This window comes from Sprattus sprattus (genome assembly GCF_963457725.1).
Source record: "Sprattus sprattus genome assembly, chromosome: 17".
Lineage (NCBI taxonomy): Eukaryota > Metazoa > Chordata > Actinopteri > Clupeiformes > Clupeidae > Sprattus > Sprattus sprattus.
The window spans coordinates 5,898,022-5,910,521 of record NC_137915.1 but is presented as its reverse complement, the minus strand read 5'-3'; the positions used below and the strand labels follow the sequence as shown (position 1 = coordinate 5,910,521).

The window sequence follows — 12,500 nt, the reverse complement described above, 5'->3', positions numbered from 1 at the left end:
GCTAAGACTCCGGGGAGCGGTAAACACCACGATTATGAAATGAACTCTTAGGAAGCACAATAAAATGTGAGCTTTGACTGCTGTAAATCTCAAAACTAAGCCGTGGTAAGCCAGTTTATGCAAGTCATTAGACGGGTTGATAAAAAATGAGGAAAGAAAAACCGCCAGGCCCCGCACACCATGTACATAAGCTTTTGGTCCAGGGCGGAAATAACTCTTCCTATTTCCCAAGCAGCACCGGCACATCGGCCACCCCCTGCTCCCATAATCCTCCTGGTTCCCTGCAAGGATGGGATCAGATCAACTCCTCCTGGTCTCGACTCTGCTCCTATCTCACCCAACCACCCTCCCCCTATCCCTCTCCCTCCTCCTCCCCCCCTCCCCCCCTCCCCCCGCACCACCACCCTTTCCCCTCATTCGTGGAAAACACGCTGCATCGGAACACGCTGCATCGGAGCACGAGGTCGCTGTGCCCACGCCCCGACAACAGCGCTCTGCTCTGGCTCCAATCCCATTTCCTCCCAGGTAATTACCTCACCCGGGCAGCGTGCGGCGTGCGGCCCGTCAGACAGGAGATGTCAGCCCCGCTTAGACAGATGGCCCGAGGAGGCCCCCCCCCCCCCCACTGCCTGCACCCACACCAGCACACGCACCCGGCAGCCTGGGTCTCAGCCTGGGTCTCATTTATGCCAGCACAAAAAAATGAATAATGGAAATAAAAAAGAATCTGGAAGAGGGGATGGGTAACTAAATAATATAAATAAAAAAAGGAGTAAATAACTATGGAGATAAATGAGGGGGCGAGCGGTTCGGTCTGCCTGTGCCTGTGGAGAGTAGCAGTGTGTACAGTAGGCTCGGTGGCTGGTGTGTCTGAAACTGGTGGGCCTTCCTGAGTGCCTGATGGACGGAGGGCGTCTCGAGCCGTCTTTTACTCAAGGTATTTATAAAGTCAACAGTCCTCTCTCTGGGTGTGAACAATTCTGGGGCGAAACAGGGCTCTTTCTTTTAGCATCGCGCCTAGGCGAGAGGGTACTTCACTTCCGCACCTGGACTTGCAGACGTGCCAGGCATTCCTAAAAAGCGCTGCAGACAGGTTAAAAAAGGAGTGTTGTCATGAGCCTGCCCAGTAGTCTTCTCCTTAGCGGGAAACCTCCTGTCAATCATCAGTTTGTTGAGTGGTAGTCAAGGGAACTAAGAAGCTTGTGCAAGGTACCTCACAGACCAGTTCTCAACTCAAAAGGTTTAGACTATTTGTGATCATTCTTATCAAGAATTCAACCTCCAAAAAGGTTCATCCAATATGCAACAGTTAGTCTGTTAATAACAGCGTCTTGTTGACTACAGGGGCCGACGGGCAACAAAAAGCAGCCCACCGATTGGCTGTCAAACGGCCCTTATTTGAACTGACACCAAAGGTTAATCAATCAACGAATCATTAATTAATTTGTATCGTTTGTGTTAAGATAATATGAAACATGATGAACCACATCATTTAGATCGTCTGACATAAAATGCATCAAATATCGTGTTGTATCCATTACATATAGAGTGATAAGTCCACCATTAACATAAGAAATACTTATGAGGTGTATTATTCAACAGACTTGTCATTCATTTTATTTCCTGTAATGCAACAATAAATCGTTTGAATAAAGGAGTCCAACCTGATCATATGAACTGATGTATTGTGCTCCAATTTACTTCCCAGCCACACAGTAACATTTAATAGTCCACCTCTAATAGGATCTGGGCTGTTTCCTGCATCATCACTTTTCATTCTCAAAATATACTGATAAAGGCTATTAGCAGCCAATCCCTACTATTTCATAAAAGGGATAATTCATCAATTTAGCCTAATACTTTATTTTACAGTTAAACAAAGGCCAATGACCCAGTTCAAGGTGGAGCACTTGAGAGAAATGTACTGTAAACTCATCTAAATATTTGTGCAACTCATAATGTGCAGCAGATTGTTGTCAGCAAAGCCATTTTCTTTCCTGCTGCAGCTTTGGGTTTCCCCTGTCTGTCCATGTTCACAAAATGACCTGTTCACACAGTGACCACAATGACCCGCCCAAGGGCTGGATATGCTGTAGCTGAGGGCCAAAGCACTCACTGCTATTACAGGTTGAACCAGCCTCGTCACTGCAGCCAAGATGATTTCTTGAATATCTGTCCGTGCCTGTTGACTACCCCAAGTGGCCTACTAAAAATGGCCCCCCATTAACCTTTGAAAATCTGAATTTAAAGTCCTCTGGTAGTCTCAGATTGTAATCTTATCATACTGTAACAGAAACTCGCCCTTTAGCTAAATCTCACTGCCTATCTTTTCACGGGCTTCCCAACCTCACAGGCTGCTTCCCAACCTCACGGGCGGCTTCCCAACCTCACAGGCGTCTTCCCAACCTCACAGGCTCCTGGACATTTCTCCATTAAAAACACACAATCCTCACATCCTGCTCCCAAAGAGTTCCAGACGTACACGCTCCCAAGTGCACACTGGGCTGAATTCCAGGACGTCCCCCAGAAGCTAAGCACCCTATTTATGACCCTCGTGGAAGCGACGGTAACCCTGGAAACCACTGGACCGGGCCACACAGGGCTGAAGCTCACCTTCGTACCACCAAAGGTCAAAGGTTACCTCAGCAGGCTAAACCGAGACAAACCCCAGAAGCCCCAAATGATGCCCCATCCACCGAGCTCATGGAGGAAAAGCCCTCTTTTTCCACAGCAATCCCTCATCCTTGGACTCATCACTTTAATAGCCCACACAGGGATGAGATCAGTCATGTTCCCCCAAAGAATCTTCCACCACACACACACACAACCCATTCCTCCACACACAGAACCCCTTCCTCCACACACCCAACCCAGTTCAAGACGAGTATGAGATCCGTCATGTTCCCCCAAAGACTTTTCCACCACACACACACACACACACACACAACCCCTCCCTCCACACACACAACCCCTTCCTCCCTGAACATTTACCACTCTCATGGTCCAGACGGGCGTGCCCTGGAGCTGCCGGGTCCTGGGCCCATCCCCGCACTCCCCATACTCGGGGGACCAGGAGGGGGAGCGCACCGCGCTACGGTTACTCCACGCCCCCTGAGGTGAAGGGAGCCGGGTCAGATGATGAGTGGAGGTGATGAAGGGATGGAGAGAGAGAGAGAGGTGATGAAGGGATGGAGAGAGAGAGAGGGGAGGGAGGATGGGAGAGAGGGGCGGTGAGGTAATTGGGGGGTGAGAGGGCACAAAATGCAGCAATGTAAATTTGAAAGCTTGCATACTGTGAAACACACACACACACACGCACTCAAAAAAAATAGATCAGGCATGTTGCACATATGCATTACAATGGCAAATAATGTTATCAGGCACAAGTCCAGAAATCAGAATGAGTGAGAAGCTTGGAAGTTTGGGAAAATCTTAGCCATGCAAAGTTGGTCTTAGACTGTTAGATGACAAATGACTTGCGTCCGTTTGAGCAACTATTTACATCAGATTGTGAATAACATTGGCAAACTAATATTACTTTACTAAGTTACGCAATTTCCATTTAAACGAGGCAACCTATGGTAACCGGCAAGGTCCATGTACTTGGCAGCCAACGGATTTTCGAGAATTATTCTAGGTCTCTGTTGCTCGTAGCTTGATTGTTCCCTCTCTTTGTACGTTGCTTTGGATAAAAGGGTCTGCTAAATGACTAAATGTAATGTAAAAGTTTTTCTGTTTTTTGTTTCCCTACTTCTGAATGTTTTTTCCATTTCAATGTAAAAATCTGTTGGCCGCAAGTACACAGATCCTACAGCAAGGCCTTTGTTATAATCCAAAAAAACAACAAAACAAAAAAACAATAGAATGGATTTCCCAATGACTATTCTTCTTAACAGGGTTTGTTGATGATTACCTTTAAATTGTAATTTGGAAGTGAAACCCAATCTACCAGAAATGAATCTGCTGGCGAGAAGGCCTAACGGTGTTAAGGCGAATTTAGGCCCTGCCTTAATCTAACGCGTGTCGAGTGTCGACTCAGTGATGATGTACAAGCCAGCGTCTTGACCCGTCTCCACGGTAACGGCGGCACTTATTGGTTTGTTGACAAAACAGCCATGATTATGTCAGCGTGTCAGCGCGCCAGCTTGTTCAGATAAACACAGCACACATCTGGGGATTTTCTTACACGGCATCACGGGGAGCATTCAGCTTGTTAAACAAGCTAATCGGAGACTGGATGCATAATTAGCCTCGATAATACAATCACTGCAAGGCCTTTCTTAAGTTTTTCAAAAAGCAAAACCGATTTGGGCTTCATAAATAATATATAACTGCCAACGGTGGGGAGTGTTCGTTCCCCCCCTCATGTATATATTTGTCCCAAACTTCCAGTTTCATGTCAGGCACTTAATGAAACCACTGGATACAACATATCATTCCCTTGAGCACAAGTGAGGCATAAAACAGTTATTATGCAAAGTGAGGGGGAGAAAACATGGCATTTCAGACGAGAAGCATGAAGAGATAGAAGACGGGGAGGGGAACATACAGAACATGATTAAGAAGCACTGTGCAAATCAAAACATTACACACATCATCAGACCACAAACAAGTAGAAAAGATTCCTCCATGCTTTCGTCAAACACATGCTGAGGGAGTGAGGTGCACTTAAAGAAAACATGAGACTTGATGCAAACAAACACAAGCAGGCAAACAAAAAGGGAATGAGTAGAAACACAACGTGGAAATTCTTATCCCATCAAATTTGATTAATGAATCCAAAATGAAGGCTGTCTTAATTACAAAAAGCTATAGATCCAGACCTCACCGACATGACTGGAATTTGATCTATTTCACCAATTCTTCCAGCACAGATGAGCATGCTGAAATCATGATTTACCCTTAATCCAGGAAAACTTAATTATAGAGATAAGCTGATATTGGACACCAATATCAAACCATCTGCAAAGTAAGACCTGCTATCCTCTTAAGAGATGCGAGCCTAAGCCTCGTCTTCGCTCATGTTCTGTGGAAAGATCTGGAGACCAGATAATAATGCACTCACTGGATAGGCAGATGCATAGCCCTTGGATGTAAGACAAATGGATATTAACTCGGCAACACCAGATGGTGAATCCAGTACGGTAGGGGGAACTCTGCTGTATATAAACAATGGTTTTGGTTGGCTGAAGCCCTACTGTGATGAAGCAGGTCTACCTAAGGCAACCTCACTGGTGCCAAGCCTTAGGACTAAGCAGGAGTTGCTGTGGACTCAACTGACTTAGGTTGCACAAGGAATTATGCAAAAGCTCCACTTCTGTGGTCCCCTATGGGGCTAAACCCACGGGGGAGGTTCAGGGAAGCACTGGGCTACAGGCTTATCTGCACAACAAAAACGTGCTCAGATGCTCACACACACACTCACACACACACACACACACACACACACACACACACACACACACACACACACACAGACACACACACACACACGTGCGGGCGCACACACACACACACACACACACAGACACAGACACACACGTGTGCATACACACACACACACATACGTGCGCACACACACACACACACACAGAGAGAAACACACGTGCGCGCACACACACACACACACACACACACACACACACACACACACAGAGAGACACACACGTGCACGCACACACACACACACACACACACACACAGGGAGGGGGAGCACAAGACCCTCTCAAGCACATTTGAGAAGCAGGAAATCCCAGTTGGATGTGAGGACTGCAGTCCACCCTCCAAATTACAGCAGTACCGGGAAGGAGCTCTCCCATGAGAGATAAACTGAGAGAAAGACATGGAAGGAGAGGGAAGAGATAGACAGAGAGAGAGAGGGAGGGAGAGAGAGCGGGGGAGGGAGGGAGAGAAAAGAGACAGACAGAGAGAGAAGAGACAGAGAGAGAAGAGAAAGAGAGAGATAGAGATAGAGAGAGAGACAGAGAGAGAGACAGAGAGAAAGAGACAAAGAGAGAGAAGTGATAGAGAGATAGAGAGAAGAGACAGACAGAGAGAGAGAAGAGATAGAGAGAGAGAGAGACAGAGAGAGAGAGAAAAGAGATAGAAGAGAGAGAGACAGAGAGAGAGAGAGATAGAAGAGAGAGAGACAGAGAGAGAGAGAGACAGAGACAGAAGAGATAGAAGAGAGAGAGACAGAGAGAGACAGAGAGAGAGAGAGATAGAAAAGAGAGAGACAGAGAGAGAGAGACAGAGAGAAAGAGACAGAGAGAGAGAAGTGATAGAAGAGAGAGAGATAGAGAGAGGGAGGAGAAATGGTGCAACATAGAGGACAGGAGGAAAGGCGACCCTGGAGAAATGCAGTACGGCGCTGCCTCGACTACCATGCCTCCCACCCCTCTTTTCACTCAGAGCCTGAAAGGCAGCCTGTCAATCACATCAAAAGCTCAACGAAAAGTTTCCACACAGGTTCTATGCCAAGGTGACCCGTAAAAGGTCCCTCCTCCAACCCAACACTAGGAGACAGATCCAGCACCAGCTTCTGAGGCTGTGTGGGGCTGTGTGGGGCTGGGGCTGGGGGAACGGGAGATCACGTACAATGTTGATGCCGGGGAGAGGATGGTGCGGTGCCAACTTTAATTTGGGTTTCTGACAGCTTAGGACAAGTGCAAAGATTCAGAGCCATCCTCGGCGGCAGCCAAAGTGGAAATGGGGTTTGTGTCGTGCTTTCCAGCTGAATGAGCACTTATCCGAATAATGCACCTCCAAACAGGCTCCTTTATGTTCGCCTAGCATCCAACCCCAGGCTCCGCAGCGAGGATCCCAGCCCCCACTCTCCAGGGTTGCTCTGAATTATGAGAGGGTATAGAGAGAGAGAGCACGGGAGGGAGAGACCGAGAGAGAGAGCACAGCTAGAGCCCTTCCACGTTAATTAATACACCCTACACACTGGCACTAATCGATCTGACTGAGCAACAAAAAAAAGTAGAGGGGGGAGAAAAAAGAATGAGAATAATTACTACAAGCCTGCAAGTGTGGATCACAGACAGAGAAAGACAGACAGACAGACAGAGGGAGAAGAAAGGAACGGTCCCAACACTCTCAAGTTCCAGGGACCAACACAAACCTCGACTAACCCGTTCTAGGGCACTTGAACATTCCCTGCAACAAAAGGGACCACAAGATTTTTGGGGAAAAAATATACCCCCCCAAAAAAAAGGTAACCAGTCTTACCTGTTTCACTCTTGGTCTCCCTGGTGAGAACTTCCTCTTGGAGATGGCGGGCTTGCCCATGCCGATCTTGGGGATGAGTGGGATAAATGTGGTGGTGGGGGGTTGTGTGGACGTGCTGTATGCTGGTGTTAGGGAGCCCTCTCTAGGGGAGGCCTCAGTGGAGAAGGGGGAGCGAGACAGCAGTGCCGACCCTTCTGATGAGAACCCGGGAGAGAACTTGAAGCCTTTGTCCTCCCCGAACGGCGAGCTGAAGCCGGAGAAGCTGTTCTCGCTGGCAGGCGTGGTGTCCATGTCCACCGTGGGGCTGGTGTCCTGGTCCATGTCCTGGTCTAGCGTGGGGCTGTTGTTCTGGTCCTGGGAAGGGATGGAGTCCAGGTCCACCGTGGGGCTGATGTTCTGGTCAACCGCTAGGCTGGTGTTCTGGTCAAGCATGGGCCTGGTATCCTGATCCAGCGTGGGGCTGGTGTCCTGTTCCTGGTCCACCATGGGGCTGCCGTTCTGGTCAACCGCTGGGCTGGTGACCTGGTCTAGCTTGGGGCTGTTGACCTGGTCCAGTGTGGGGCTGGTGTTCTGGTCAACCGATGGGCTGGTGTCCTGGTCCAGCGTGGGGCTGGTGACCTGGTCCTTGGAAGAGATGGAGTCCAGGTCCACCGTGGGGCCGGTGTCGAGGTCCAGCGTGGGGCCGGTGTCGAGGTCCAGCGTGGGGCTGGTGTCCTGGTCCTGCGTGGGGCCGGTGTCCTGGTCCTGCGTGGGGCCGGTGTCCTGGTCTTGGGAAGGGATGGAGTCCAGGTCAGGCAGCACACTCAGCAGCTCCGTCTTGTCTTCGTCTTCCTCTTCCCTCTCCTCCTCTTCCTGATTGTCTTCAGCCATTTGGTCCTCAGGCTGGTCACTGGCCACATTCTGAACTCCAGGAGTAGGTTCCAAAACAGTTTCCTCGCCTGGGTCATCAGTGACTGATGGTTCTGAGGGACACACCTCCATGGAGTCGTCCTCAGCGGCTATGATTGGCCCAGGAGAGGGCATCTCCTTGCTGGGCGAGGAGAGGTGCACCTTTGAAGGACTTTCCGCTTGCTGCTCAGCCTCCATCTCCTCCTCTATTTCAGGCACTAGTTCAGCCACCTCTTTCTCCGTCTCCATGGCAGCATCTGGGACATCAGGGTCCTGAGGGGAGTTATCCATAGAGGCAGGGGGCTGCGAGAGAGATGACACTCCTACGAGGGACGAGGAGTGCTGGGGGGACTCAGCACCTTCCGTCAGAGTGACCGTCACCTGGATCTCCTGAGCAGGTTCAGCTGCAGAACAGAAAGCATGTCAGAAAGCCCACATAGGATGTGCTAATATAATAGATAGTATAGAACAGCAATTTTATGTGATGACTTTCGGACCAACTGGGATAGACTAGGACTAGGAGGACTTAACAGAACTGAATAAACATGAATATTCTTAGGAATGTCAAGCACTTTCATACACTAACAGAGTATAAAAGACCCAAGAGTGAAGCACTGATTGTGACCATGGCAGCCTGTTAGAGGTCAGAGGTCATACCTGTTGGAGACTCTTTCTTTTCCTCCTGCAGGTGCTCTTGTGTGGGGCTGGCACTAGCCTCCTGCTCCAGTGTGACGTCCTGCACCTCCTCCACAGCCTCTTGCTCACACTCCTTCACCGTCAGCTCCTCCTCAGGTGTCTCCTCAGGCGTCTCCTCAGGCTCTTCTGTGACTGTTGACTCCTCCAGGACCTGCTGCGTCTCCTCTGTGGCTTGCTCCTTCTCCTCCACCTCTTCCTTTGGCTGCTCCGGGTCGTTTGCTACCTCATCCCTCTCCATCTCCTCCGCCTTTTCTTCATGCTGCTGCTCCTGTTGCTGTGGCTGCGGCTCCTGCGGCTGCTCCTCCTGTGACATCTCCTCCTGCAGCAGCAGCTCCTCCTGCGGAGGCTGTTGCTCTAGCGGCTGCTGCTCCTGCGACAGTGCCTGCTGCTCTTGCGGCTCCTGCGGCAGCTCCTCCTGCGGCTCCTGCGGAAGCACTTCCTGCGACGGCAGCTCATCTTGCGACGGCAGCTCATCTTGCGACGGCAGCTCATCTTGCGACGGCAGCTCATCTTGCGACGGCAGCTCCTCCTGCGACGGCAGCGCCTGCAGTGCCTGCACCTGTGGCAGCTCCTCCTGGGACGGCAGCTCCTCCTGCGACGGCAGCACCTCCTGCGACGGCAGCTCATCCTGCGACGGCAGCTCATCCTGCGACGGCAGCGCCTCCTGCGACGCCAGCTCCTCCTGCGACGCCAGCGCCTCCTGTGACAACGCCTCCTGCGACGACAACGCCTCCTGCGACGGCAGCGCCTCCTGCGACTGCAGCGCCTCCTGTGACAACGCCTCCTGCGACAACGCCTCCTGCGACAACGCCTCCTGTGACAACGCCTCCTGTGACAGCTCCTCCTGCTGCAGCTCCACCTTCTCCTGCTGGTGCTCCTCCTGCTCCTCTACAGGCAGATGTGGATCAACCTTCTGCTCCTCTTGGGGATCCTCGGCCTCCTTCTCAGTCTCTGTGGCTTCTTGCTCCTCCATCTCCAGTTCCACTTTCTCCTCATCATCCACCGCCATGAAGACATCTGGAACAATAGAACACCAATAGAATTCATTATCACAAGCAAAACATGTAATACACATAAACAAACAAACAAATTGACAATTTTTTTTCAAATAACCACACAAAAGTCTTTGGTCTACGGTCAGGCAGTTAAAAATGTTTTCGAGGCAGGAAGGAATATAATTGGGGACTTCCTGAGGACTCTTAGACGGCTTGTGCTCCTGCAGGGGTCTGAACTATGAGACAAAGTTAGCATGCCTTGGCCAAAAGATCTGAGCCCTCCCAAAGCCAAACAAAAATATAAAATGGAGAAATGGAGAAGAAAAAAAAAACACTGCTCTTCCGGCTTTCATCTAATAACCAGCATCCGTTCATCTGCAACTATGCTGAGATCCCTTTTTTTCTTTTTTAAATACCTGATTTTTTTTTTTTTATTTCCTTCACTGCCCCCCAGAGTACTTTCATAGTTTCATCTGCTATCCAACGACTATGCTAAGATCCCTTATTTTCTTTTTTAAATACCTGAGATTTCCTTCACTGCCCCCCAGAGTAGGATCAGCCCCGTCACTCATGATCCACATGTGAGCTAGCCTGGATACCAGCCCGAACCCCGCCCACAAAATTTTGAATTATGAGTATGACATCGTCAGGCTACATGTGAGCCCTAATGACAACACATTCCCGTCAGAGGACGTTACAGCATCATCCCCTTCCAAGCCTGCTTCGCTTTCCCATCTGAAAATCCCAGCAGGGCCCATAACTCAATATTTAGATTCGTTGAGTAAATAACCCTGCCTCTCTACTAATATCTATTAGGAGCTCTCCCTTCAGGGCTCTCCCCCTCATGCTTGCAGGCATTCAAATTATAATTGGAAAAGACAACATCTATAATTACTGAAAAAAGGTTCAAGAATTGTTTAAGTGTTTCTCTATCAATGTATTCTCCTCCCTGTAACCCCACAGGGGGGTTGTATGTAAAACTAACAGTGGCCTTGCCAGCGATTATCTAAACAAGAAAATTGCATTAAACTCTTTGCAGATGAAAACTGTGGGGAGTCCGATGGCTATGAAACTCCGGCGTCTTCTACGAGAGCCAAATGTTTCTCCCCAAGTGGTGCAATGGTGGTCTGGCCAAAAACTCCTTAACTACCCTCCACCCCCAAACACCTCCACGTCTCCAACTTTGCCACCACCACCCCCCCCCCCACCCAAACTCTGTTCATCCCTCCATTCTACCCACCATTGCTTCCACTCCACTCTAGGTTTAGGAGCAGCATACTCACTCCAGAAAGGAAAAAAAAGAAGCATGAAGGCTACCGTTGCCATGGCAACACTCCTTTCTGAGCCCAGATTTTTCAAAATGCGGCCACAGTGGTTTCAGGAATAGTTGAATATTTCTCGAATTGTTTGAGGAAGGACAGAGAAGCTCTCTCTCTCTCTCTCACACACACACACACACACACACACACACACACACACACACACACACACACACACACACACACACACAAGTCAGGAGGCAGCTAATGTATAAGTATTAATGCTGAGCAGATGCCAATCTCCCTGCATAGTGTGGGCTCCATCACCTCCACGAGAGCTAACAAGCAGCGAGATTAGCCATCTCTCGGAGGACAACTTCCACTTGGCAAAACAAATGCTGCGCTAACTGAGGAGAACTCCTAAGCCCGTGCAGCAGAACCGAATGCACCTCCGGAAGCCGACTGGGAGCGCATGAGGCCATGATACCCCCAGAATGACTAATGTTACACTCTTTATCTTCACCTAATCAAGCGCAAGTAGAGCCAGGCCTCTTGGGGAGACCACCCGGAAGACCAGAACGGATCCCCCTTTCACACACACACACACACACACACACACACACACACACACACACACACACACCAACCCCACCCCTCATCACTAACTAGCACATTGCTCTTGGATAGACAGACGAGATTTGGCCCCAGCCCAAATGACATCATGAAAAAAAATGGCCTGCATTCTATTAAATTGTTCCTGGCCTGTCGGCAGCCCCGGGAGAACCCAGAGGGAATTACAGAGTGGACCTATCAATTACACCGACGTGGGAATGTAACTTAACCAGACAAACCACCGTGAGTTACGACAGGCCTTCCCCACAGCAAAATGCACTGCATTTTTATTTGACCTCGTTCAGAAGTTACCATGCGTGTCGGCGCACATTTAACTCCACAGAACCGTATCCACATACCAGCGAATCAAGAGGAGCCAACCCAGCTCCTACGCTGGAGCTGACATCTTAATTATAATACATGCAGAACATGAAGATGTCAACAACAAAAACAACCCCCGTGGAAGAAATGCATACAGCCAGAGAGAGAGAGAGAGAGAGAGAGAGAGAGAGAGAGAGAGAGAGAGAGAGAGAGAGAGAGAGAGAGAGAGAGAGAAAAGATGAACCATCAAATATACCCTCAGGGTAAAAGAGAGCAGGTGGAACAGGTAGACGAGTAGGATAACAACCATTATAAAAACACAGAGCAAGCGCAGCTATGGTTGGAGTTAGAATAATGACTAAGATTAGATGAAGGGAAAAATATATATAAATCACATAGGGAACTGAAGGACTGAATACAGCATACACGTGTTTGCAAGTGTGTGACAGTTTAAGTGCAAATGTCTTTGTATGTCTCTGAAATATTGAGTATTTTT

At 49.3% G+C, this 12,500-nt stretch overlaps 1 protein-coding gene across 1 annotated transcript in view; it reads right to left on the bottom strand.

Moving 5' to 3' along the window:
- kmt2ca (lysine (K)-specific methyltransferase 2Ca) overlaps positions 1–12,500 on the bottom strand; it is a 130,263-nt gene that overhangs the window by 57,450 nt on the left and 60,313 nt on the right. Inside the window, exons 13-15 of the mRNA XM_080855301.1 lie at positions 8,779–9,834; positions 7,234–8,525; positions 2,992–3,111 (exon numbers count right to left, since the gene is read on the bottom strand). Coding sequence (XP_080711427.1) covers positions 2,992–3,111; positions 7,234–8,525; positions 8,779–9,834 — 2,468 coding nt within the window. The remainder of the gene's footprint in view (positions 1–2,991; positions 3,112–7,233; positions 8,526–8,778; positions 9,835–12,500) is intronic.